The following is a 22,011-nucleotide window of genomic DNA, read 5'->3' on the forward strand; positions in this document are numbered from 1 at the left end:
AATTATTTATTTATTTATTTATTCTGGATTGGCAGTTTTGATAAGACAAAGTACACAAGTATACCATTAAAAGTCATTTTGATGATATAATGTCATCAATAAGCTCAATTTGATCCCTATTGTTTGTTCAAAAGGCTTATCAGATGCGTCCAGCAATCATTTTCTTTGATGAGATCGATGGCTTGGCGCCCGTGCGGTCCAGCAGACAGGACCAGATCCACAGGTGACCCCTCCTCCTGTGTTTGCTTCTCAATGTCATTCCATGGAGAGATATGTCATTTAGGTTTCCAGATGTGTTGATGGATCGTGACTGATGAATCGTGTGTGTGTGTGTGTGTGTGTGTGTGTGTGTGTGTGTGTGTGTGTGTGTGTGTGTGTGTGTGTGTGTGTGTGTGTGTGTGTGTGTGTGTGTGTGTGTGTGGACCCACAGCTCCATCGTGTCCACGCTGCTGGCCCTGATGGACGGACTGGACCACCGCGGGGAGGTGGTAGTGATCGGGGCCACCAACCGCCTGGACTCCATCGACCCGGCGCTCAGACGCCCAGGACGCTTCGACAGGGAGTTCCTCTTCGGCTTACCTGACAGAGACGTGAGTGCTGGAGCCTGCCGAGTTTAGCGTAGCGCCACGAAGGCTTTTCAGAACACAAAGACTTCTAAATGAAGTATTAACGATCATCTCTCTGTTGGTTCTCCAGGCCCGTAAAGACATTCTGAAGATCCACACCCGCCAGTGGAACCCTCAGCCGTCGGAGGCCTTCCTGGAGGAGCTGGCAGACAAATGTGTTGGTGGGTTTACCTTAGTGTTGTCTTCCTCTGGGGAGTTCTGTGTTTGAACCCTCTCCCCTCCCCCCTCCCCTCCCCTCCCCTCTCCTCTCCTCTCCTCTCCTCTCCTCTCCTCTCTCTGGGTGTGCCTGAGCCACAGCTCTGATAACAGCGCTCCACCCTGGGTTCTCCACCCTCACGCCTCTCCTCCTCCCTCAACAAAGCTGTTTGTGTACCCCACACACTCTGATAAAGACACACAGTCACCTGTTACTTCTGGTGACACACTTGGAAACATTTAGAACAACACTGCTGTGTAACATTGCTAGCATATACAACCCACTCAGTAGTACTATTCTCATTTGTGTTAATCAGAGGGTGGGACTGCTCTTGACAATCAGCTGATATTGAACAGTCACAAGGGCAGTGTTCCACTCTTTTCTGTGAGCGACAGGAATGTAAGGTTTTAGTTTTGGACGGACAGCAGGTTCCAGTGCTTTTAAACTGCGCCGTCTCCTAGGTTACTGCTCATGTCATATGGGTGATGATACACTGGGTAAAAGCAGGTTCCGGTGCTTTAAACTGTGCCGTCTCCTAGGTTACTGCTCATGTCATATGGGTGATGATACACTGGGTAAAAGCAGGTTCCAGTGCTTTAAACTGCGCTGTCTCCTAGGTTACTGCGGGGCCGACATCAAGGCGGTGTGTGCGGAGGCAGCTCTGTGTGCGCTGCGACGCCGCTACCCTCAGATCTACGCCTCGTCGCAGAAGCTGCAGCTGGACGTGGCCTCCATCAGCGTGGGCGCGCGGGACTTCGTGTCGGCCATGCGTAAGATGGTGCCGGCCTCCCAGCGGGCCGTGGCGTCGCCGGCCAAAGCGCTGGCGCACATCGTGCAGCCGCTGCTGGCCGCGTCGCTCGACGGCATCCTGGGGGTGGTCCAGAAGGTGTTCCCCCACGCCGAGCTGGGCTTGAGGAAGAACCGAGACCGAGGAGGTGACGCCAACACACACACACACGCACTCACTCACACTCACTCACACTCACACACACACGCACTCACACTCACACACTTTCAAATAAGTAGACTCCTCCATGCACACTTACTTATTTGGTTGCATTTGTCTTGTAGTCTTGGGTGACGTAGCAGTGGCAGTTGCATTCTCTGTAGAAATAAGAGGCTGTGTCACTGAAATGGTTCTGTTGTTTTTAAATAAATGAGCCAGGCGAAGTCTAAAGTAGTGCAGTGTTATCTAGTAACAGTATAGGTAAATGCACAATAGCGGGTTGTCATTTCTAGTAATGTGTTATGAGGTGAGTGGGTGTGTACGCCTGGGTAACCCAGCCAAGCACTTTTCACAGGCCTGTCTTACCTTCAGTCCTCTGGAAATGAGAGTCTGTTTAACTCCTATCAAGTTCTAAAGAGCAGCTACTTGAACTGCATGGTGTGATGCCCTAGTGTCTCCTGGCTGATGTTCACTGACGCTCTTCTCTCGATCTGCATGGTGTGATGCCCTAGTGTCTCCTGGCTGATGTTCACTGACGCTCTTCTCTCGATCTGCATGGTGTGATGCCCTAGTGTCTCCTGGCTGATGTTCACTGACGCTCTTCTTCTCCAGATCTGGCCAGTGGTATGCTGGATGAGGAGCTGCTGTACAGCGACGACGAGGGTCCACCAATGAGCATCACAAACGGCCCGAAGCAAGCCACCGCAGCTAGGAGTTTCCTAAGTCTTACTAGGTCCGTACAGAGAGTGTGTGTGTGTGTGTGTGTGTGTGTGTGTGTGTGTGTGTGTGTGTGTGTGTGTGTGTGTGTGTGTGTGTGTGTGTGTGACATGCTGTGAAAACCACACTGAAACTCTGTTAAGTCAACTTTAGCCCTTTAACTTTGTCTTGATCTGAAGGAAAGTTCTCACAGAACAGAACTTTCCTATCCCTCACAGCCTTCCAACAGCCTGTGTGTGTGTGTGTGTGTGCCCCCTCTAGGAGTGTCCTCAATCAGCCCACCTCCTACCGGCCGCGGCTGCTGCTGAGCGGGAGGTCGGGCTCAGGACAGAGCTCCCACCTGGCCCCGGCTCTGCTCCACACCCTGGAGAAGTTCACCGTCTACACCCTGGATCTGGCCGTGCTGTTCGGGGTCAGCAGCACCACCCCAGAGGAGGCCTGTGCTCAGGTACACCCCTCTATTGGTTGTTGTGGTAGTTACTATTAGTCTAGGAGTTAGTATAGTACTAGTGAAGTACAGTATTATACTGATGGAGAAAGTATTTAGGAAAGAAGTGATGAGCACTATATTGAAGTACTTGCACTAATTAAGTCATCTGCTATATCATTTTATATGAGTAGAAGCACAGTACTAGTTTAAGTTCAGTACTACCATTTTTGCCATGTAGATTAATTCAACTACATGTAATCTCATATACAGTATATATGTTTACACTGAGAAGTATGGGCATACTCCTATCAATGAATGCCAGCACAAGTGCAGTAACCTACATCAGACCATAACTGGCTAAAGGACGCAGTAAATGCAGGCTTTAAGCTGTTTCACTCAAGTGTGAGTGACCTTGTTCAAATAAACAATGTTGGTTTTTAAGTATCGTATTGGTCTAGCCACCTTCTCTTACCTGTATTGTTATTGGCTCAAACTTCATCGTCCCCTCCCCTTTTTTTAAGTATCGTATTGGTCTACCCATCTTCTCTTACCTCTGTTGTTATTGGCTCAAACTTCATCGTCCCCTCCCCTCTCTCTGCTGTGTGGCAGCTGTTCTGTGAGGCGAAGAGAACCGCTCCCAGCATCCTCTACATCCCCCACATCCAGCGCTGGTGGGACACGGTGGGCCCCGCTTTAAAGGCCACCTTCCTCAGCCTGCTCAGCGACATCCCTCCCTTCTCCCCGATCATGCTGCTGGCCACCTGCAACTTCCAGTACAAAGGCCTCTTGCCCGAGGTAAGACACAAGCACAAGCACGGCATCAGGCAGCCTCCTTTCAGGAGGTCCTCAGGAGCCTCTGGGAACGCCTCAGGACCTCCACGAGAACTCCACAGACAGGGCCCCTTTAGAATTCTGAGCCCCTTTAAAATTCTGAGCCCCGTTTAGAATTCTGGAGAACAAGCTGCATGATCTCAGAGGCTTTAAAGAAGTCAATGTCTTGCTTTGATTCATCGGATTGCATTGTGTGCTTAATGCGTGTGTTTATGGTGCTACAGGTGCAGGACCTGTTCCGTATGGAGTACGGGGAGGTGTTTGAAGTTCCACTGCCCACTCGGCAGGAAAGGACCAGGTTTTTTGAGGATCTCATCCTGAACCAGGCAGCCAAAGCACCAGCCTCTAAGAGGAAAGCAGGTTGGTTGGGTGACATTTATGTATCAGTCTAGGTCAGAATACACTGTGTAGCTCTTTGGAGTGTGTTTGTGTGTGTGTAATATTGGACCTGTTAGTTTCTCTTGTTTGCACTATCACAATGTCAAAACATGTATTGCCAACCCTCTCTCTATGTTAAATATTTCTCTTCCTCCCTCCCTCTCTCTTCTCTTCTCCCCCCCCCGGCCAGTGATGCAGGTGCTGGAGGTGTTGCCCGTGGCTCCCCCGCCTCCGCCCCGACTGCTCACGGAACAGGAGCAGCAGCTGCTGGAGGAACAGGAAGAGGACACCCTACGAGAGCTCCGCCTCTTCCTGCGAGACGTCACCAATCGCCTTGCTCAGGACAAACGCTTCAAACTCTTCACGAGGCCTGTAGACCCTGAGGAGGTGCGAGAAGCTTTATATTGTGAAGTCTATATATATATATATATATATATATGTTGATCTATAAGTTTTAGTAAACAACGTTCTTTCTGTTAGATGCTCTGTGGATGTCATAAATTGTGCATTCCATTTATTAATAGCAATACACACTGCCGTTGCTCATTATTGTACAGACAGGAAATGCTAATTATTATCTTTCGAAATTGTGATATCTTTCAACTATTTAGGAATTGTGTCATGTTATAATTCTATGTGTGGCCTTATAGGTTCCAGACTACGCCGTAGTCATTCGGCAGCCCATGGATCTGTCTACGCTTCTCTCCAACATCGACTCGCACAAATATCTGACCGTGGAGGACTTCCTCCGTGAAGTGGATCTGATTTGGAAAAATGCCTTAGAATACAACCCAGACAAAGATCCCTCAGGTGACTGAGGCCATTTCTTAGGGCTCATTTCTTCGCATTTCGACACTCAATTCATTCAAATCAAATCAAATCAAATCAAGACTTTATTTATGCGGCACATTTCATACCAGGAGGTAACCCAATGCGCTGTGTGTTTGTGTGCTAATAACAGTGATGGTGTGTTTTCCTATCAGATCGTCTGATCCGCCATCGCGCCTGTGCCCTGAAGGATGCGGTGCACGCCATCATCAAGGACCAACTGGATGAAGACTTTGAGAAGATCTGTCAAGAAATCAAGCAGTCGCGACACAAAAGAGGTTCTTTCTCTTTGAGTTCTGTCTTTGACTGACATGATGCGCAACAGTTGAACCCTTGGGACAAAAGCTTTCATAGAAATGTTATCACATCTTCATAGTCCTCATAATCCTCTCCTCAAGAGCATTATGAGGACTATGAAGATGTGATTTTATATATAATATAAATAATATAAAAATATAATAATAATAATAATAATAATAATAAAAGTTAATATATAATGTTTGTTTTTTGTTTCAGGTTGTACCAAATCCAGGTTCGCTCCTTCATACTACCAGGTGCAGCCCAAACCTCCAGTGATGTTGGAAACCACTGGTGACCTCGCCCCTCCCAAAGACATCATCTCAGCCATGCCTTCTGCAGCATCCACCCCACGCTCAGCACGTAAGGGAGCTTCAGTTGCAGAATGCAAATCTCATTTTTGGACACGCATTTAAATAACGATACGCTTCTATTTGAATAGCAAGGTTTCTATTTGAAATAGCAAGTTTCATTGTTTCCCGTAGTCTCACAGCACTGGTGCATAAGTGCACTCACTGCTGGCCGTCAATAGGAGCGTGATAAGATGACGTTATAAATAGTGAAATTTCTCCACAAGGGGGACAGAAAACACAAAGCAGTTGAACTTAAAGACTGCGGTTGTCTGTGTCTGCATCTGTTCCCTTGAATCTGTGAAACACTTAAAGGACTTGAGAGCCAAATGCGCACTAGCATGTTCACTGTATTGGACTAAAGGGACTTTGATGCAAACCTGATTTTGATCTTCAGCAGCCTCCAAGAAGAGGCGACGGAAGAGTCGCTGGTCCAACGGCGTCATCACCAAGAAGAAGTCCGCCTCTCACTCTCGAGACGACGCGGAGTCTATGGATGACGAGGATGAGGAAGAGGAAGGAGAGTGCGAAGAGGAAGACGAGGAGAAGGCCGAGGCCGTGGACGCTAATGACAAACAGGAGGAGGAAACGCTAAAGAAATTCCGCCTCTTCCTGTGCGATGTCACCAACCGTTTGGCCCAAGACAAACGATTCCAAGCCTTCACCGAGCCGGTTGATCCAGAGGAGGTCGGTCAAGTCATGATTTGATTTTCTTTATGGCTTGTTTAAGTGCTTTATACTTGACCTTTCATTTATATACATGTTAAGATGTTTGTCATTAGATGTCAATGAGGTGTTGACTGTGCCTCAGTGAGATGTTAATTGTGCTGGACTCCTGGTAGGTTCCAGACTACACCACAGTCATTAAGCAGCCCATGGATCTGTCTACGCTTCTCTCCAACATCGACTTGCACAAATATGTGACCGTGAAGGACTTCCTCCATGATGTGGATCTGATTTGGATGAATGCCCTTGAGTATAACCCTGAGCTAGACCCTGAAGGTTAGTGTTGCTACTATCTTTAGTTGTGCTATCTTTCTATTTCTGGTAGATGTTGTGTGTTTTGTGTGTCTTCATGTATATGTTAATAAGTACATCATTTTTTTTTCTCTTTTTCTGAGGCTAATGCAGTAATAAATGCTCACATATCTGAAGTGCTGAAAGAGTGTCTTTGTTTTTATCAGGTCGACTAATCAGAAAGCAGGCTTTGGCCCTTAAGACCATGGTGCACGACATCATCGCTGCTGAGACGGAGGAGGGCCTGGAGGAGTCTTGCCAAAAGATCAAGGAATCTCGTAGTAGGAGGGCTAACGACTCAAAAGGCAATGAACCCTCTGGCAAAGAGGCATCAGTGACAACTACGCCACAACGACCGGGTAAGTCCTCTTTATATAGATCACGACTTTTTTTTTTAATCTTTTTAAAAAAAAATTTGTTTTTACAAAAGATGTCTAGCTGTTGGATTGTTGTTTTGTGAGTAAAAAAAATACTTTTGTTTCTCTTTTGGTATTTTAATATTTTTGGTTTTGTCTGTTTTAAAGTATTTTAGATATGTCATCTGATTGTGTGTGTGTGTGTGTGTGTGTGTGTGTGTGTGTGTGTGTGTGTGTGCGCAATGGAGACATAGGAACGCTTATTTTGGATGCGTCATCTGATTTCACACGTTTCTGACAACTTTCACAACCATACTTATATGGTCATTTCATCCATATTAGAATTATTGAAATTAAGTTGAAATAAAATGTCATGCCTTAGTTTTATTATATATTTTGTATATTATATAACAAAATCACAGGTTCTTGTTAATATTCATAGCAGTCATCATGAGTAATCCTGTAATGTTGTTTAAAGAAAACTGAACAGAAAATGTCCTGACCATTCCTGGCCTTACTTTATAGTTGATAATAGTTGAAAAAAGCTTTTGAAAAAAAAAAAAAATGAATTTGATCAGAATTTCTTACCTTTTGGGTGATTCATATCTAAATCTCAGCAGCTCAGAAGAAAAGGAGGAGGAGAGGCAGGTGGAGCAGTGGCATCCTCACCAAGAAGAAGTCCTACTCTCTGTCCCGAGACAACTCCACCGCTGCCGAATCTGTGGATGAGGATGAGGACGAGGAAGAGGACAAAGATGGAGAGGAAGAGCCTGAGAAGGCTCCATCGACAGAGCTTGTGAACGGTGTGGAGGCTGCTGCCATGGAGACGGAGGAGGCGGTAGCTGTGGAGACGGAAGCGGGTGCAGTGATGGAGACCGAGGATGCTGGCCCCTGTGCAGTGGAGGGAGATGCCAATCCTCCATCCCCATTGGCTGGTGCCCTGATGAATGGCCACACCCCTACTGAAGGCGGAGACCAGTCAGAGGAGCAGGCTGCGTCTGAGCCTGAGAAGATGGCCGTTGAAGTCGTGGAGATTGAGGCCGCTGAGACGGAGAAGTCTGAGGCTGTGGGGGAGGGGCCTGGAACGGCCAAACCTGAGGTGGAAGAAGACACAGAAAAAGGTCAGTAGATCGAGTCGTATTAGTTCAGCACCTTTTCAAACAAACTGAAAGTATTTCAAACAAGTTCATTTATTTATAAAACAATGAATCCCTTTGAAGCACTGTTAGTGTGTATTTTGACTGTTATGTTGTCGGGTGCTATCCTCATATGAGCCCATTTTGAAGTCGTGAAGGTTGAGGTGCTATCCTCATATGAGCCCAGTGTAAGATCAGTGTTCTTGTTCTTGCAGAGATTGGAACGAGGAGGATGACCAGGGCCCTGAAGAACCAGGTGCAGCAGCAGCAGGTCATCAGCCTGGATGCAGCCATGGAGATCCTGGGGCAGAAGACCCCGCCCCTGCTGGTGGATCACAACAAGCTCCAGGTAGGCATCTTGGCCCTGCTTCAGGTCTGACCCCAAACCTTATGACATCTTTATTTCTATAGCACTTCTCAAACTTCTTAACTAGCTGCAAATATTAAAGATGGTTTTGAAGGCAGGAACTCAACAATGAATATATAAATAGAATTAAAATACAGTAAAATCAAATTAAAATTAGTGAAATGATTTGCCTACGAGCCTGTGTGTGCTCTGCCAGTGTTTTCTTTTTTTATAGCACTGCAGACCTTATTCAAGGCCTGGTGGAGTTGCTTGGGTGTTATAGGATCAAATGCTGTTCCTGGCCAACATATTCAGAGGAACTAGTTAGTTGGTGAAATTGCATAATTTGTATTTGCATATTAAGAGTGAGTAAAGTAAATTATGTGTCTGCGTTTTTTTTTTTTCAGGATCTCCTGCATAAAGTGGTTGCTAAGACGGAGGGCTATGAGGTGGATCGCATGGAGAAGCTTTACGCCCTTCTCTGCCAGAGTGTGTACCGGCACAGGAGGGAGTATGACAAGACCACACTTCTACAGGTATGCAGTGCTGGAGCCTGCTATGTTAAGACACCCAGTGTGCTTGCTTGCAGTAGGTGTAACAGCTGTGAAGTCAATTATATGTATTCATCTGGGGAAAATGTTAGGTCAGATTAGTTTGGGACACAGCCAGATGGCTAAAAATGCCAAAAAAGAATCGTTAATAAATAATAATAATAATTGGATAAATGTGTGATCATGCAGAATCAGTTCATAAAGTTTATAGTTTTCATTTAGATGTGTTTTACGGTGTGAATGGCTAAGCGGGATTTTAACTAACTGTTGGTTCATTTTTTTCTTGCAGGAAATGGAGAATGAAATTGAGGACTTTGAATAAATCTGTAGCATTTCGACTTTGTGGATAATACCTTTTACTATATTATATTTTGCTAATTATTTTGGTAGTGTTTGTTGGTGTATATATGTCTCTTTGTCTTATTAAAGCTTTTTTGACTATTTTATACCGTCTCCATGGATTGGAATGCTGAATATTAAATACAAGCATTGCATTAATAATTTAGATAGAGTGATAAAATGACGAATGAACTTGAAGTAATGTAGTAATGAATGTGGAGAACAGTGTCAACGGTTTATGCTGGAATACTGAATTTCATGAGGCACACAGAAACAAATATCTCGGGACCCACAAGAATTGTGCAAGTGGGCAGGAAAACTGAAAAGATGTTTCCCAATTGTGCTTTTAGACATATCCTTACGTTTTAGTGGACCAGGAAATGTTAAGAAGTGCAAATGTTACCAGGCCTGAAATGTGCACACTGCAACAAGTGTATCATACAGAGTAGCATCGGGAAGTGTTCCTCTTATCTAAACATCATAATTACATTGTTGTATATGGAAGGTTTTTTTTTTTCCCCATCAAAATTACTCGCTGCACATTGCCATTTAATCTACATATTTGATTAGCCGACACGTATGACTAAGTTAAAGGATACCACGTTTTAGATCAATATGAAAATGAAGTTTGCATACTACAGCGGAGTTGCATCGGGGGCAATTAATAACAAGAACTCTGGTTTCACGACCCATTTAAGTTACGGCGGGGAGTCGCCGGGCTATGACGTAACGACGTAGTACATTGACAGTGGTGACGCCTGATCATTAAAAACTGCCATTAAAATGAACAGAAATTATCAATATCTCAATCGAGTACATGATGCATTCGCAGCGAGTTAGGTGAGCCATTCACCACCCGACTTAATGCTCAGGCTTCAGAGAACGATCAGTGAAATTTGTACTGTTTCAAATGGAAACATGTACAGTGTTTTTCTGAGACTGTAGATAGCGGTAGACTCAGTTCGCTGCCTCCACAGCTTCCGAGAACCCGCAAGCTAGCGAGCTAGCTTCATTGCTGCAGCCTGAACCTCTGAAACAACGCAGGGAGGCAACAAGCAGACAAGAGCGGAAGACACGTCGCAGTAGGCAGCATTGAATCCTCCGTTGTGTTGCAAGGGCTGAGGCTGTCTGCCCCGGTAAGTTGGGTAGCTAGCATCACAGTTCACTGTAGAACGTTTGTCAGTTGTTTATAAATTCTTTTCAAGTGGTTATAAATAAAACAGTCTGTCTGAAATATTCCCGCATATTTCCATTTAGCCAATGTTAGCTTGAAAGTATTGGCGTTGATTCACTAGGGAGAATAATGGGTTTGACTGTTGAATGTTAATACTTCCTGAGCTGGATGCACGTAGCATAATGTTGCACGCCTGGTTTTACTTAGCCCACAATGCATAACGTCAACAGTTAGCAAGACAACCACGTTTGAGATCAGACGCAAGTTACATTTTAACGTCCATACGTACATGCTTCTCTAGATCCCTCTAACAGTGTCAACATGTGTTTAAAATCAGTGCTTCAGAATGATGTCTTGGAGCAAATCAGACAGATTGAGTGATATATAAAAGAATCACACCGTGCATGTGCACTGAAACTCAGAAAAATAATTGTGTGCTAGTACATTCATAGACAAAAACCTGTGAAAAAATACCTTTAACTTTACTCCAATCGTAGAGACATGGTGTTTCAAATGACGTTTGATCTCTCTTTGTTTTGCAGGAAATACAGATGAAATATTGAAATAACACCGGCCACTGGCGTGTGAGGCCAGCTGTCTCACAGACAGGGCAGTACACACATCCCCTCACACACACATACACTTACATTTCAATCAGCTTTCTTTCCGTGCCGTAAGCTCAATGGCAAGCAGGAGAAAGTCCACGACCCCTTGCATGGTCCTCCCGTCAGATGTCGTGGAGCAGGACCCAGACATGGAGGCCATGGACGCAGGTGAGGGAGCAGGGATGGGCATCACAGAGGCGGGGCCCACGGAGGGAGCTGTCCCACCTGCTGACCTGGAACCAGGTGAGGGGGCTGTTGTGAATGCTTCCACAAGATTCAATGATTTCACCTGTCAGTTTGGTGGTTGCCAGTTTATGTCCAACTAGACAAGGGATGATCTTGCAGATTCGTAGTTAGATGCATTTCACATTTCGCTGCTGTATGGGACATTGACTCTTTGATTCTTTATGAGGCTATATTCACAGAGAAATTCCTTTGCTAATTCTTCAGTACTGTGTTGTTGTAAATGTATTTCAGAGCATGATGGGCGTCACTTCACCGGTGAGGACAGCTTTGCCCGCATGAAACGCCAAAGTCAAACAGCTATCCTGGATCCTTCACCCCCAGACCTCACCTATGAGGGTGGCTTTTCTCAGCCTGATATGGAGGACAGCGAAGACCCGTCAGCGTCCAGCATTTCACTCAGCAAGACCCCGATCATGAAGATGAAGAGCAAATCAGAGCCTAAGAGGATTGCTATGTCACTGAAAGGTGCGGACGAGGGTGACACCGTGCCGGACAGTGATGGTGAACCGGAGCCCATGGACACGTCGTCTGCGGTGGCCCCCATACCTGTCGAGATGCTAAGCCAGATCCATGTAGATCCAACCAAGTCCAATATCCTCGTCAACATTCCCAGTCCTCTGGTGGCCGATGCCAAGAAGACAGTGTTCAACCAGGCCACGGTTCTCCCTGCCGGCCTGGCCCAGGTCCTCTCTGCCTTACAGGCTCAGCAAAGTGCCCAAGCTCAGCTCCTGATCCCCGTCAGCAGCATCCCCACCTACAACACTGCCATGGACACAAACGCAGTCCTGGCCAACACCTACAAGAAGTTCCCATATCCGTCTGTTTCGGAGATCATGGGGCTGTCCGCTCAGACCAAGTTCAGCGAAGAGCAGATCAAAATCTGGTTCTCTGCCCAGCGGCTGAAGCACGGCGTGAGCTGGACCCCCGAGGAGGTGGAGGATGCCAGGCGGAAGCAGTTCAACGGCACCGTGCACACGGTGCCTCAGACCATCACGGTTATTCCAGCTCATCATCTCTCGGCCACCAATGGTTTGCAGTCCATCCTGCAGACGTGCCAGATAGTGGGCCAACCAGGCCTGGTGTTGACTCAGGTGGGCACGACCAACAGCTTACCTGTATCCACCCCTATAACGTTGACCGTGGCAGGGGTCCCCACTCAAGCCCAAGCCCCTAAGGTTATCAGTAGTCAGGCCAGCCCTGCTATGAGCGAGACCAAGAGAGCTACTACGGTCCAGCCCCCATCCCTTACCCCACAGGAGAATTCGGCTCTCAGTGCAGACCACTTTGGTATGAGGCCCAAGAAGTCCAAGGAGCAGCTGGCAGAACTGAAGGCCAGCTACCTAAAAAATCAGTTTGCCAGTGACGCAGAGATCGCTCGTCTGATGAAACTCACGAATTTGACTAAGGGCGAGATCAAGAAGTGGTTCAGTGACACGCGTTACAACCAGCGGAACTCCAAGAACAGTCACGTCATAGTTTTCCATGATAATGCCCGGTCTAACAACAACAGTGGTCCCATTGTCATTGATTCCAGTGATGAGACACCTCAGTCCCCCACACCCTCACCGGTCAAGGAGAAGGAGACGCGTGCAAAGACCTGGAACCCTTTCCCTGACTTCACGCTCCAGAAGTTTAAAGAAAAGACTCCTGAGCAGCTGGTGGTTTTGGAGGAGAGCTACCAGAAAGGTGACACACCCACAGACGATGAGCTGAATAGACTAAGGGCAGAAACCAAACTCACCAGACGAGAGATTGACGCCTGGTTCACAGAAAAACGGAAAACCCCTTCTGTGGTGGCGTCAGCGACAACGGCAGACCAGACTGACCAAAAAGGTGACAAGTCTGAGGGGGAGTCCAGAAAGGGGAGCCAGACTCCACCAGGAGCAAGGCGGTCTAGCAAAGACAAAGTCACGAAGAAAACCCCTGAGCAGTTGCACGTTTTGAAGAGTGCCTTTGTGCGCACGCAGTGGCCGACCACTGAAGAGTACGATAAGCTGGCTGAGGAGAGCGCTTTGCCAAGGTCCTACATAGTCAACTGGTTCGGTGACACCCGGTACGCTTGGAAGAACGGGAACCTCAAGTGGTATTTCTACTACCAGAGTGGGAACGTCGAGGGCATGAACGGCGGTAACAAGAACAGGAAGAGGAGGGTGCGGAACCGGGGCTGGGGGAGATCCCGCAGCCGGAGGCCCAAGAAGAGCGCCGACCTCGAGAAACCCCCACCAATCAAGTTCAAGACCGGCAAAGATACCCTCAAGGAATACTACCTAAAGCACAAGTTCCTCAATGAGCAAGACTTAGACGAGCTGGTGGCCAAGTCTAACATGAGTTACGAGCAGGTAAGGGAGTGGTTCACCGAGATCCGCAGGAAAGTAGACACAGGCGTGGATCCCTTCGAGGACACAGCTGGAGCGGAGGAGCCAGAAGAGGAGGAGGACGAGTCGCAGGGAGAAAGCGAGGCGGTAGCCGAAGCCGAAAGCGCTGCTACCGGCGGTGGGGACGGTGACGGGGAGGGGGGTGAGGGGGAGGAAGACGACGACGACGACACTGACGACAGTGAAACCTGGGAGCCTCCACAGACCGTCAGAAAAACTGAGTCGGGTTCTGAAGAACAGTGAAGGGTCAGATGGCGGTTGCCGACGGATACAGCACATGTTTAAGTTCAGTATCGTCAGTGTGATTTAAGAAGCACTGCCTGACTGTGAGACTCCCACTATTACCTGCCACCCTCACGTGTTGCACCTTACACACCTAATCATTCAAGCATTTTAGGCCTGTGTTTAGATCTCACGCTTTGAAAATAATGACAACCATTCGAGTAAAAAAACGAATTGAACACTGATTGTCAGAAACCCACTCAAACCATAGCAGTATTTCACAACATGAAGAATTCTAATCAAACGAATTTGAGTATCTGCTAAACATAATCAGCACATTTCTCACACACGTGCAATTGAATTATGATTACTAAATGTATTTTGATTCCCCCTTAGGAACACCGTTTGCTTATGTACTGAAAAGAGGGAGCAGGGGAAGGATTACTGTAAAGGGGTTTGTCTGCTACTTGCAAGGAGGACCTGTGGTGCCAAAGCTACTCTGTTGAATGTTCTGCTCCCCTGTGCTAAGGAGAGGTGTCCACTAGGGGGAGTATGCATGATTTGTGCGGTCTCCAGAGCCAAGAGCTGGCAGGTCCACACACAATTAGGCACTTTGTCAACCACTTGTATTATTGAATAGTGGTTTTAAAAAGAGAGACACTTGACTAGCCACCTTAATTCTCAAGAACCATCTGATGGTTTTGAGAGACCAAACATTTATTAACATAAGATTATGCACCAAGAGAGAGAGGGGAAAAAAAAACACATTTAGCCTCTGGTGCCCTCTAAAGCTGTCGAGTGGCTAAGAGAAGACCGTATATGACCTTATCCCACCTTATACTGACAATGATCTGTAAAGTGAAACAGCACAACCAAGAAACAACCAATGAAGAGCTGTGGCTATAGCTGCTTGTAGTCTATCAGACCTGCACTATGTGGATGGTATTTTTAATCTTCTTAATTGCCCTGTGCATTGTCTTTGTGTTTTTTTTAGTATGATAATCATGTAAAACAGTTAATTGCCTAGTGCCTGTGTGTAAGGGGGAGTGGAGCCGACTCAACTGGACTGTTTCAAAGCCAGTCTTTTCTAATTTGTGTCTAGATTGCATGTTGCTTTCTATTGTTTCTCGCAAAGTAGGATGTAGGATTGTACAGCTTCTCTCTTCCTTCGTCTCGTTTTCCTTTTCTCCTCTCTTGTCTCGGGAAGCCACACCAAGCTCTACCTTTGTGTGTGTTTCAGAGTGTGTGTTCTAATGGTATTGATCTATTCAACTAGATGAAATGAATCCAGCAAAATCTCCCAAAAAAAAAAAATTACTTTTATGAATATGGTTTCAACTACACAATTCTGAAGTTTTCATCCACAAGATCAATATAATTGCCTTGAAAAGACACTTTTACGTGCATCGCAGTATAGTTTTTCTGGGATTTGATGACTTAAAAGTGATTAAGTAGAATCTCGCTACCATAAAGCATGGTATAGCTCTCTGGTTTTCATTCTATTTGCATGAAAATGTTACCAATATTGGCATTACTGAAAATCTGACTTCCCAGTACAGCATGCAATAACCATCAGTTAGTTACAGGACAAGGGTTTGCTCATTTTGTACATACAGTCTTTTATGGTCCCAAATTTTACAAGTAGTTTTTAATAGTTTTATATATGTTTATATGTATTATGATGAAACCCACCTTGAATTTACTCCATTAGTTTTATGGTATGCTGTGGATGATTGAAAGTAATCAGTGCAGACAAGTGACTTTGCAGCTTTTCAGAAGAGGAATTGATGTAGATTCGGATCTGAAGTTGAACTCATTTGAATCATTTCAGTTTTTAGTTTAGCTTCCGAGTGCATTTTTCTGGTAGGGTAGAGTTCCCTTTAACCATACTACCATATTGTACAGTTGAGGTAATGAGTGTGTGGTGGTAAGTACTGTCTTAACATAGTAGCTAATAATTTTAACCCCTTGTGTCCTATTTTTCAACCTAGAAGTCCACTGGTTGCGCAAGCTTGTTCTCTAGTTTGATCATTAATTGCTTCTAGAAACACTTTATTTTGGAATTTGTGTCAGTGCAGAATAATTGGTGGGTTTTAATGAAAAATACCTGTTGGCCTTTCAACAAAGTAATTTCACACTGAACACATTGGTACTAGACTTAAGACTAATGTATTTGTTAAAAGATATCAGTGTGGAATCTAATGGCTCATTGCATTTTGAAATGCTCAGCAAAGTTACAGAAACTTGGAACCATCACTGAAGTATAACTGTTTTCACTGTCATTGATTTTAATGAGCCTGGATGGATGTTCTGTAGGCACCTCTGCTGTCAGTGTCAAAAGCTTTATTCCCCTGAGCCATAGGCCTTGTGCAATGCTATTAATTTAAATTGAATTGTCCTTCTAGGCTGTGGCTTGATTTAGACAAAAAATATATATTTTATACTTGTTTGAGGATCAAACAAATAAATTTGAATGAAAAATTGTTTTGTGTTCACTGCGGATTGATTTTGATTTAAAAAGCAAGAGTGTGGCCTTCAGTCATTGGGTTACAGAGATGGACGCGTTTAAGAGTAGGAACCTTTCTTCATTCACTTGTTTCCTGACGGAGTATCTTCAGTGGGACGTCACATGCGACAGTACTGTTTACAGAGCAGGATAACATGAGTTGAACGTGCTTTCGAGGGTATTTTATGTGAATAGTTTTACATTGAGGTATCAATGCTACCGTTTAGACATGGAGATTTTGGGCAGCAACTTCGACGACTCCGTGTTTGCGGAAACAAGAAATAGGGTCTCGGTCGTTCTTCCTTCTTACAATGCTAAGTTCTGTGAAGCTCAGGTAAGTTTAGAGGCACGGATGATTTTATTCAAGATTCTTAAAAGAAAACCAGGTGCAATAGAATGAACTACGGACTTATTATAATCCCTTCCAATTAAGTGGTTCTGTGAAGATGCTGATACCGACGATATGTTGGAGAAACAGAAAGTCTACAAATTTCGGGCCGACCTGGCATACAGACGGAAACAGTACCAGGTAAACATCAGGATACATTATATTCCCTCACTATAAACATACTATTGCTGCTCAATCATTAGCGATTAAACCTTGTCTGGTATGAAGAGCTTTGCTTTACTTTTTTGAATGTGCATAATTCGATTTAAATAGGCTTATTTAATTTTACAATGCTGTTTTTTCTATGCATTGAACCTAGACTGCCTTAAGTGACTACACAACTTGCCTGTCACTTATCCCTGTTGGTGGGAATATGGCAATCAAGCGGGATGTGCTTGAGGGGATGGCGCGCTGCAGTTGTCAACTTGGCAGACCAGAGCAAGCTCAGGAACTAACGGAAAAACTTGTAAGATCTGTAACGTCAGAGGGTTACGCTGTGTATCTGATGGTTCCTTTTTCTAATACATTTCTGAGCACCGCACACTGTAAGCGTGTTTTGTGGGGTTTACGTGATGGAGCAGAGCTACACGCGACTAATAGCCTATTCCTCAAATCAGCTTGACACTTACAATGAAGTTTGCTGCTCACAAACCCCTAGAGATCCCCATCTCCAGTTGGTGTCTCAGCACATTAACTGTAGAAAAGAATTAGCACTACATCACAGTTCTCATTCCAGAAACTTTTCAAGATTTTACTCAAAGCTCAGTTGGTTTTGATCACTCAAAACCAACCAGCTTAATTTGAGGCTTGTAGTTCCCATGCAACTTTCAAAGGCACAAGTTCCCTGGGTCATGGGGGCTTACGTAGCGGAGTTGAAACACTAGGTGGCAGAATTAGGCAGATTTTCCAGGGTGCTTGTATGTTTTTCTGGACCAGAGTATTCTTAATGGATCTTTTCTTTTCATGTGTAAAATACCTGTGAATTACTCAAACATTTACTTAGTCATAAACAGTTTTGCATGGGTGACACGTGGAAGCATGACACACTTTAAAAACGGCATCATGTTTATATCGGATTATGTTGACTGACTTTAGAGGAAAGAGGCATCAAACACCTGCCAGCTCAGCTGCGTCCTAGCAATGGAACTGAGCATCGCAGAGAGTCTCGGCAACGGCAGGGCTGCCGTCGGCCTCATGCAGCAGCTGTGCTCCCTCCACCCGTTCAACCCCTGGCACTGGCTCAAGCTTGCCGCAGTCTGCCATGCCCGGCTGGACTCCCTCGGCGCCACCGCTTCACCTGGCGCCTCTTCAGCCGATCCGGTCACGGGTCCTTTGAGGTCCGAGGAGGAGACGGGGCCAATGGAGCCTCAGAGGGAGAAGAGGGAGCTCTGGTTGAAGGCCTGCATGGGTTTCATTCGAACAAGGTGATGGTGGTTCTATGGTTCCCTCTACAGCTGGATTACCTTGACAACCTTGTGACAGTTCTGTATTTTAGTCATTTAGTTGTTTTCATTATATCTTTACATGTTGATGGTATGCATTGCTGAGCTGTTGCTGCCAGAGGATAGAATGACGTGGTTTTGCTCTCACAGGCTGCTGGTGGCCATACTGCGGATCCAGCAGTCCTCTTTCGTGCTGCAGACCAGCGAGCGAGCAGTGCTGGAGGCGGACGAGGCCCTGCTGAGGCTGGAGCCCTCGGAGAGAACCGTCCAGGTCATTGAAGAGGTCAGTCACAAATGAATATGTTTTTTATTGACCAGTCATGTTCAAGGCTGAGCAATCAAAGCCAAATTAAGCTTGCCAGTGTTTGCCCATTACCTGTAAGAGGGTAAAACCTGCTATCCAGTCATTTGGCATGTTTTTAAAAGTTTTTACACCCTCTTGCCTTCAGTAATCCTTGGTCTTAAATTTAAGTTTCATTATTTTAGTTTTCTTGATAACAAGAGCGGAAATAAATAACCCACAAAGTAAACATTTTGCCGTAGGTGATGTCAGAAGATCTCAACCCGGAGACAATGAGGGAGGAGAACCATGATGGGGAGAGTCTCGTTGGCCTCAGCGTGAAGGACTTCGAGGAGCACTGGTGGGACGGGCTGGTGTGTGCAGGCTTGCTGAAGGAGGAAGAGGGACCAGGCAGTGGTACAGAGGACAGGACACAGGAGGCCAGGTGACGAGGTGCTCCAGAAGACACACTTAATGTATTTATTTAGTAGTTTAAATATTTACATGCATATCTCATGTTTGTAAGGGTCAGCAGACCTGGAATGAGTAAAGATTGTACGAGTACATTTTCATGGAATGGTGCTGTTGGATTGTTTTTATGTTTTCAGGCATATAAGCATAAATTAATGTATTTTATCTTTTTTTAAGTTCTGTAATAAAGAGCCTGCCCAACCTTTTTTGTACTGTTTTCACAATAAATTCAAAACATGCAAGCCTTAACTGTACATCATGAATAATGAATTGGCTAATGCAGAAACATTGAAGTCAAGCACAATATTAGTACATAGCTGTGTTCCATTGCTCCAAGCACAAGTCATTTTAGCGCTGAGGACCAGTGTGCTGTCTGCGGAACACCGGAAAAAGGGTAGTTGCTGTTGGTGACGGCGGGTCGCCAGGGCAACGCTGACACACCGTGATTCCTGGGGAAGGACGAGTGGCGCTGGGTGAACAGCCACTGGAGCCTCGGAGGCATGAGAGCAGTGGTGGGGTTCTGCTGAAGCCTCGGAGGCATGAGAGCAGTGGTGGGGTTCTGCTGAAGCCTCGGAGGCATGAGAGCAGTGGTGGGGTTCTGCTGAAGCCTCGTAGGCAGGAGAGCAGTGGTGGGGTTCTGCTGAAGCCTCGTAGGCAGGAGAGCAGTGGTGGGGTTCTGCTGAAGCCTCGGAGGCATGAGAGCAGTGGTGGGGTTCTGCTGAAGCCTCGGAGGCATGAGAGCAGTGGTGGGGTTCTGCTGAAGCCTCGGAGGCATGAGAGCAGTGGTGGGGTTCTGCTGAAGCCTCGGAGGCATGAGAGCAGTGGTGGGGTTCTGCTGAAGCCCGGGGCCCGGTCCAGCTGGAGCTGGCCTCAGAGGCAGGGCTTTGAACGGGGCGGATGTCACCGTCTGATATCTAGGTTGTGTTGTTGTGGAGCTCAACTGGCTTTCAGGGCTGGGTAATCGTAGGGGTCCTAGGACTGCGGTGACATCTTGCCTGGGTTCAGTTGTATGCTGGACAGCTGGTTGTTGTTCTCCTGATGTGGTGGTGGAGCTTGCCGTGGCTGGCTGGGTATGTATACTCTTGGTGTCCAGGTACAATTGGAGACTGTGGAGGTTTCCCGTCGCAGGGAATTCTTGCGTCGACATAGAGGCTGCGTAGAGTCGACGGAACTCCAGGTCAAAGGGCGCGACCCCACCACTACCCTTAAAGAGCATGACCAGGCTTCTGTGCACCTGCCACGACAGCCAAGTGAAGCTGAGGAGGAAGACCAGTGGGATGGGGAACAATGGGAACAAATCATTATATCTGTGTTCATCTGTGTGTTGATCGATATAGTACCTAAAGGTAAGATCATGAGCTTCTCTGGTACCTGTATGATCCAACAAGCACTTGTGTGCAGTCGGCAATGATGAACTTTTCCTGATTTTGACCTGTGAATTTTCTCCCAGACTTGGCACAGTACGTCTCCCCAGGCACACTGCGAACAGACATCCTCTGCAGGATAAAGATTACTTGTCAGCCATTCTTTAGTCTTGCCAATAGAAATAACTATCCATATCTTTATCACGTTCTTGTAGCCATATTGTGGTATATTTTGTGCTGTGATGTTAACTTGTGAATTGAATCAAGAAAGTGAAATAATACATTATGTTCAAATGATTTTGATTTAAAAGAAACAGACAACTCACTGAGAGATGGGAAGTGTTGACCTGTAGATTGTTACACATCTCTACAAAAATGGGTAGGTTCAGGTGGTCTAGTAAAAGGTAGACGAAAACATTGCGCTTCCGCATTGCTTCCAGTATATCACAGAAAATCTCGATGTCGCTGAACGTATCCATGACTATGGCCAGAACCTGTATGCAGAGATTTTCAGTCAACCGACTGATCTTAGAATGAAATATTTTTGTGTTGTTACGTGCAATACAATGAGGTTTTGTTTTTTGCAAATACCTGACAACTTACCGTAGTGGCTTTGCTAATAAACTCACGCAGCAGATCTTTCATGCGTGCAGAGCCATTGGTTTGAAAGTGTACATCAACAGAAGTTTCTTCCTGCAGATGATGACTCCAGTCTTCCACTGCCACCTCCGTTGGGGTGCTTTCTGTAGCCGACGGAAAATACGTCTGGGAGTCACAAAGAGAGCCTGATGCCTCCGGTGCATCCTTATTATCTTCATCGTCCTTTGAGTTGCCGGACACTGTGTCCGATAGATTTCCTAGGATGTAATCCTTCTCCTTACAGGACAAAAAGTCGACTTCTCCGTCTTTAGTCAGGGCCTCATGGTAAGCATCGAGGCCACCATCCAGCAGCGCGTCAGTAGCCAGGCGAGCACTCTCGTTGTGGCTTAGGTCAACGCTGGCCTCATGGAGAGACCGAAATTGCATGCCCTGTAGTCGTCTCCTCACCTTGCCTACAGGTTTAGGTTGGAGGTAGGACTGTTGGAAAGTGGAGAACCCATCATTTCTCCAGTCCATATTTACCTCAACTTGACCCTGGGATTCACTTGTTCCTCTGAAATTTGTCCTATATAGATCATTATATTTTAACCGAGAAAAAATGCGCTGACTAGAATAATCTATGGAGCATTCTGCTCGTTGATTACCTCGTTGAGCAACACGGAGTACAGCATGTCATGTTTTGGAGCAATGTGTTATCACGAATCGGTCTGCGGGCGCGATCAAAAACAGGACAGGTGAACCGCCCGGGGGACAGCGTGCCTCAACTTAGCGAGCAGAAGCTTTGCGACAGATATGAATAGAGGCTGTCAGTTCTGATCAGCATTTTTAGGAGGCAGGCGGATGATTTCGCAATTCACTGCTCCCCACCTTAGCCAGAAGCCAGGTCTGCTTTGTGTTCATTTCCCCGCACACATACACAATACCTGACGCTGACTGAGTTAAATTAAGGGAAGCACCCGAGGAACAGCACTGATTAAATAACAATGCATGTTCT

At 46.0% G+C, this 22,011-nt stretch overlaps 4 protein-coding genes across 7 annotated transcripts in view; 3 read left to right on the top strand and 1 right to left on the bottom strand.

Moving 5' to 3' along the window:
• The window catches only part of LOC122129477 (ATPase family AAA domain-containing protein 2-like), a 16,692-nt gene extending 7,241 nt beyond the window's left edge, over positions 1-9,451 (top strand). For 2 of the 4 annotated variants that reach the window (XM_042704391.1, XM_042704394.1), the window contains 19 exons: positions 135-223; positions 431-590; positions 697-787; positions 1,440-1,757; positions 2,381-2,501; positions 2,747-2,933; positions 3,525-3,710; positions 3,971-4,106; positions 4,315-4,511; positions 4,775-4,934; positions 5,108-5,230; positions 5,469-5,612; positions 5,997-6,286; positions 6,442-6,601; positions 6,784-6,975; positions 7,590-8,093; positions 8,324-8,457; positions 8,862-8,990; positions 9,295-9,451. In XM_042704391.1, the coding sequence (XP_042560325.1) occupies positions 135-223; positions 431-590; positions 697-787; positions 1,440-1,757; positions 2,381-2,501; positions 2,747-2,933; positions 3,525-3,710; positions 3,971-4,106; positions 4,315-4,511; positions 4,775-4,934; positions 5,108-5,230; positions 5,469-5,612; positions 5,997-6,286; positions 6,442-6,601; positions 6,784-6,975; positions 7,590-8,093; positions 8,324-8,457; positions 8,862-8,990; positions 9,295-9,327 (3,354 nt within the window). In that variant the 3' untranslated portion in view covers positions 9,328-9,451. The remainder of the gene's footprint in view (positions 1-134; positions 224-430; positions 591-696; positions 788-1,439; positions 1,758-2,380; positions 2,502-2,746; positions 2,934-3,524; positions 3,711-3,970; positions 4,107-4,314; positions 4,512-4,774; positions 4,935-5,107; positions 5,231-5,468; positions 5,613-5,996; positions 6,287-6,441; positions 6,602-6,783; positions 6,976-7,589; positions 8,094-8,323; positions 8,458-8,861; positions 8,991-9,294) is intronic. The other 2 variants (XM_042704393.1, XM_042704392.1) reach the window with 2 other exon arrangements.
• A 606-nt stretch (positions 9,452-10,057) lies between these two features.
• On the top strand, positions 10,058-16,450 carry LOC122129479 (zinc fingers and homeoboxes protein 1-like). Its single transcript, XM_042704396.1, has 3 exons — positions 10,058-10,480; positions 11,061-11,366; positions 11,601-16,450. Exons 2-3 carry the CDS (start codon positions 11,201-11,203, stop codon positions 13,985-13,987), a joined length of 2,553 nt encoding a protein of 850 aa, XP_042560330.1. The 5' UTR covers positions 10,058-10,480; positions 11,061-11,200; the 3' UTR covers positions 13,988-16,450.
• Positions 16,451-16,561: 111 nt separating this feature from the next.
• zgc:101716 (uncharacterized protein LOC492784 homolog) lies at positions 16,562-19,255 on the top strand. The gene is made up of 6 exons (XM_042704399.1): positions 16,562-16,806; positions 16,906-17,001; positions 17,180-17,326; positions 17,956-18,284; positions 18,453-18,585; positions 18,846-19,255. Exons 1-6 carry the CDS (start codon positions 16,702-16,704, stop codon positions 19,029-19,031), a joined length of 996 nt encoding a protein of 331 aa, XP_042560333.1. The 5' UTR covers positions 16,562-16,701; the 3' UTR covers positions 19,032-19,255.
• A 44-nt stretch (positions 19,256-19,299) lies between these two features.
• Positions 19,300-21,928, bottom strand: LOC122129481 (protein FAM83A). Its single transcript, XM_042704398.1, has 4 exons — positions 21,021-21,928; positions 20,744-20,911; positions 20,425-20,549; positions 19,300-20,309 (listed from the first exon to the last, which is right to left on the bottom strand). The coding sequence occupies exons 1-4, from the start codon at positions 21,531-21,533 to the stop codon at positions 19,397-19,399; spliced, it is 1,719 nt and encodes a 572-aa protein (XP_042560332.1). The 5' UTR covers positions 21,534-21,928; the 3' UTR covers positions 19,300-19,396.
• Positions 21,929-22,011: the final 83 nt, after the last annotated feature.

The sequence above is a fragment of the Clupea harengus genome, unplaced genomic scaffold (genome assembly GCF_900700415.2).
Source record: "Clupea harengus unplaced genomic scaffold, Ch_v2.0.2, whole genome shotgun sequence".
Taxonomy (NCBI): Eukaryota; Metazoa; Chordata; class Actinopteri; order Clupeiformes; family Clupeidae; genus Clupea; species Clupea harengus.

Excerpts from the sequence above, each read along its gene's own strand:
- LOC122129479 (XM_042704396.1), top strand. The coding sequence starts at position 11,201 with ATGGCAAGCAGGAGAAAGTCCACGACCCCTTGCATGGTCCTCCCGTCA. Across the intron at positions 11,367-11,600 it reads ACCTGCTGACCTGGAACCAG|AGCATGATGGGCGTCACTTC; the intron begins GTGAGGGGGCTG and ends AATGTATTTCAG.
- zgc:101716 (XM_042704399.1), top strand. The coding sequence starts at position 16,702 with ATGGAGATTTTGGGCAGCAACTTCGACGACTCCGTGTTTGCGGAAACA. Across the intron at positions 16,807-16,905 it reads CTAAGTTCTGTGAAGCTCAG|TGGTTCTGTGAAGATGCTGA; the intron begins GTAAGTTTAGAG and ends CTTCCAATTAAG. Across the intron at positions 18,285-18,452 it reads ATGGGTTTCATTCGAACAAG|GCTGCTGGTGGCCATACTGC; the intron begins GTGATGGTGGTT and ends TTGCTCTCACAG.
- LOC122129481 (XM_042704398.1), bottom strand. The coding sequence starts at position 21,533 with ATGGACTGGAGAAATGATGGGTTCTCCACTTTCCAACAGTCCTACCTC. Across the intron at positions 20,912-21,020 it reads TTATTAGCAAAGCCACTACG|GTTCTGGCCATAGTCATGGA; the intron begins GTAAGTTGTCAG and ends CTCTGCATACAG. Across the intron at positions 20,550-20,743 it reads TCAACACTTCCCATCTCTCA|AGGATGTCTGTTCGCAGTGT; the intron begins GTGAGTTGTCTG and ends TTTATCCTGCAG.